Source organism: Enhydra lutris, unplaced genomic scaffold, assembly GCF_002288905.1.
Source record: "Enhydra lutris kenyoni isolate GAN:26980312 unplaced genomic scaffold, ASM228890v2 scaffoldscaffold109, whole genome shotgun sequence".
NCBI classification, from domain to species: Eukaryota; Metazoa; Chordata; class Mammalia; order Carnivora; family Mustelidae; genus Enhydra; species Enhydra lutris.
Window position 1 is genome coordinate 118,950 of NW_019154193.1, and position 4,166 is coordinate 123,115.

The following is a 4,166-nucleotide window of genomic DNA, read 5'->3' on the forward strand; positions in this document are numbered from 1 at the left end:
ATTTGACAGAGAAAGATCACAAGTAGGCAGAGAGGCAGGCAGAGAGAGTGAGAGGGAAGCAGGCTCCCTGCTGAGCAGAGAGCCCGATGCGGGACTCGATCCCAGGACACTGAAATCGTGACCTGAGCCGAAGGCAGTGGCTTAACCCACCAGAGCCACCCAGGTGCCCCAATCATGTGCCCTCCTTAATGGCCATCAGCCAATTACCCCATCCCCGTAACCCTCAGTTTGTTTCCTATAGCTAAGAGTCTTTTATGGTTTGTCTCCCTCTCTGATTTTGCCTTACTTTATTTTTCCCTCCCTTCCCCTATGATTCTGTTTTGTTTCTTAAATTCCACATATGAGTGAAACCATCTAATTGTCTTTCTCTGATTGACTGATTTTGCTTAGCATAATACCCTCTAGTTCCTTGCACTTCATTGCAAGTGGTAAGATTTCTTTTTTCTGATGGCTGAGTAATACTCCATTGTGTGTGTTTGCGTGTATATGTATATAAATGTATATCTTCTTTATAAATATAAATATCTTCTTTATCCATTCATCTGTCAATGGACATCTGGGTTTTTTCCATCTTAGTTTGGCTATTGTGGACATTGCTGCTATAAACATTGGGGTGGTGTCTCCTTTCAGATCACTACGTTTGTATCCTTTGGGAAAATACCCAGTAGTGCATTTTACTGGGTGGTAGGGTAGCTCTGTTTTTAACTTTCTGAGGAACTTCCATACTGTTTCCCAGAGTGGCTACACCAGTTTGCATTCCCACCAACAGTGTAGGAGGGTTCCCCTTTCTCCGCATCCTTGCCAACACCTGTCTTTTTTCCTGACTGGTTAATTTTAACCCTTCTGACTGGTGTGAGGTGGTATCTCACTGTGGTTTTGATCTGTATTTTCCTGATGCCGAGTGATGTTGAGCATTTTTTCATGTGTCTTTTGGGCATTTATATGTCTTTGGAGAAATGTCTTTTCATGTCTTCTGCTCACTTCTTGATTGGTTTATTTGTTTTGTGGGAGTTGAGTTTGATAGGTTTTCTATAATCTTGAAGACTAGCCCTTTATCTGATGAGACATTTGCAAATATCTTTTCCTATTCTGCAGGTTGTCTTGATTTTTGTCGACTGTTTCCTTTGCTGTGCAAAAGCTTTTTATCTTGATGAAGTCCCAATAGTTCATTTTTGTTTGTGTTTCCCTTGCCTTTGGAGACATGTCTAGCAAGAAGTTGCTGCGGCCGAGATCACAGAGGATTTTGATGGATTCCTGTCGCATGCTTAGGTCTTTTATCCATTTTGACTTGGTACAAGTGTGGTACAAGAAAATGGTCTAGTTTCATTCTGGATGTGGCTGTCCAACAATTTTCCCAGCACCATTTGTTGAAAAGACTGTTTTTTTCCCATTGGATATTCTTTCCTGCTTTGTTGAAGATTAGTTGACCGTAGAGTCAGCCATGGTTGAGGGTCCGTATCTGGGTTCTCTGTTCTGTTCCACTGACCTGTGTGTCTGTTTTTTGTGCCATTACCATACTGTCTTGGTGATAATGGCTTTATTATAGAGCTTGAATCCAGAATCATGATGCCACCAGCTTTGGTTTTCTTTTTCAACATGCTTTGACTATTTGGGATCTTTTCTGGTTCCATAGCCCCCAAAGTTCCTGATTTAGCTTGTCTGGATGAGGACCAATAATTTAACACATTCTCAGGTGATAGTGATGTTTATGCCACTCGTCTGGGGACAAAACTTTAAGAACTATTATTATGAGAGATTTACTAGAGATATTTAAGCATGGAGAGCACTCCTTGAAATTGCTTTTGGAGTATTATGTGGATTGTGCAGAGTAGGTTGGAAGGAGTCAATGAGAGTTAGTGTCTGCTTGATACAAATCAACCCATGAAGTCATCCCACGTTATCCCACAGTCTTGTTTTCACATCTCTTAGTCCAGTCACCGGACTTAACCTGTTTTATTAATCTATGTGCATGTTGAGTAGTGAGGAGCCTATCCTTTTTCAGCAGTTAAGTCTTCTGGTTTTCTGCCCCTATATTCTCTTTTCCAAGCTTTTTTCTTTTACTTTTTTTTTTTTTTTTTTTTTGGGTAAAGATTTTTTTTTTTTCAGAGAGAGAGAGGGAGAGACATAGCTTGATTCGAGAGGGAAGGGTAGAGGGAGAGGGAAAAGCAGACTCCATGCCGAGCAGGGAGCCCAATGTGGGGCCTGATCCCAGAACCCTGGGATTGTGACCCAAGCTGAAAGCCAGACACTTAACCGACTGAGCCACCCAGGAGCCCCTCTTTTCCCAAGCTTTAAGGACCATGTCAAAGGTTGTCAGAATCATAGTCTTTTAAGGCATTTTATTCATGTTCAGTATTTTGTTTCTGTTTTGGCAGTTTCCTTCTCCAAATAGAGGAAAACTTTTTATGTTCTATATTCTTTTTATCCCAGAATGGAAAACAGAAGCCCAAGAGTGTACTCCAGTTACAAATACTTCTACACTCGTAAAGACTGGAACTCAAACTGTCAAATTGGAAGAACCATATGATTACGATGAGAAATTTGAGAGGCACGCATCAGATACCTATAGGAAAATTCCCACGAATGGAAGAAATTTTACTTTGAAGTCAGTTATCTCAAAAGAAGATGACCCTATGGAAGAGTGTCTCAGTAAATATGATATCTATCGAAATACTTTTGAAAAGCATTCAAACCTAATTATTCAGTTTGGTACCCAGTCAGATAATAAAACTATGTATGATGAAGGCAGGGCAACCTTCAATCATGTTTCATATGGTATTGTACACAGAAAGATATATCCTGGAGAGAAGCCTTATAAATGTAACGTGTGTGGGAAAAAGTTTAGGAAAAACCCATCCTTTGTGAAACACCAAAGCACCCATACCAAAGAAAAATCTCATGAATGTGAAGAATGTGGGAAAGAGTTTAGGCACATCTCGTCCCTTATTGCACATCAGAGAATGCATACTGGAGAAAAACCATACGAATGCCACCAGTGTGGTAAAGCCTTCAGCCAGCGTGCCCACCTTACTATACACCAGAGAATTCACACTGGGGAGAAACCCTATAAGTGTGATGACTGTGGCAAAGACTTCAGTCAGCGCGCACACCTCACTATACATCAAAGGACACATACTGGAGAGAAACCGTATCGATGCTTGGAATGTGGTAAAACTTTCAGCCACAGTTCATCACTGATTAATCACCAGAGAGTTCACACTGGTGAGAAACCTTATATATGCAACGAATGTGGGAAGACTTTCAGTCAGAGTACACACCTTCTTCAACATCAAAAAATACATACTGGAAAGAAACCATATAAATGCAATGAGTGTTGGAAAGTGTTTAGTCAGAGTACTTACCTTATTCGACATCAGAGAATTCATTCAGGAGAGAAGTGTTACAAATGTAACGAATGTGGGAAAGCCTTTGCTCATTCCTCAACTCTTATTCAACATCAGACCACTCACACGGGAGAGAAATCCTATATATGTAAAATATGTGGAAAAGCCTTCAGCCAGAGCGCAAACCTTACTCAACATCACAGGACTCATACCGGGGAGAAACCGTACAAATGCAGTGTGTGTGGGAAAGCGTTCAGCCAGAGCGTCCACCTTACTCAGCATCAAAGGATCCACAATGGAGAAAAACCCTTCAAATGCAATATATGTGGGAAAGCATACAGACAGGGTGCCAACCTCACTCAGCATCAAAGGATTCACACCGGAGAGAAGCCGTATAAGTGTAATGAATGTGGGAAAGCCTTTATTTACTCCTCCTCACTTAATCAACATCAGAGAACTCATACTGGAGAAAGGCCCTATAAATGCAATGAATGTGATAAGGATTTTAGCCAGAGAACATGCCTTATTCAACACCAGAGAATTCACACAGGAGAGAAGCCCTATGCATGCCGTATATGTGGTAAAGCCAACCTCACTCAGCATCAAAGGATTCACACCGGAGAGAAGCCGTATAAGTGTAATGAATGTGGGAAAGCCTTTATTTACTCCTCCTCACTTAATCAACATCAGAGAACTCATACTGGAGAAAGGCCCTATAAATGCAATGAATGTGATAAGGATTTTAGCCAGAGAACATGCCTTATTCAACACCAGAGAATTCACACAGGAGAGAAGCCCTATGCATGCCGTATATGTGGTAAA

General features: G+C 41.1%; 1 protein-coding gene across 1 annotated transcript in view; it reads left to right on the plus strand.

Moving 5' to 3' along the window:
• LOC111139477 (zinc finger protein 287) overlaps positions 1-4,166 on the plus strand; it is an 83,807-nt gene that overhangs the window by 78,794 nt on the left and 847 nt on the right. The window contains 1 exon segment of the mRNA XM_022491744.1: positions 2,431-4,166. Coding sequence (XP_022347452.1) covers positions 2,431-4,166 — 1,736 coding nt within the window.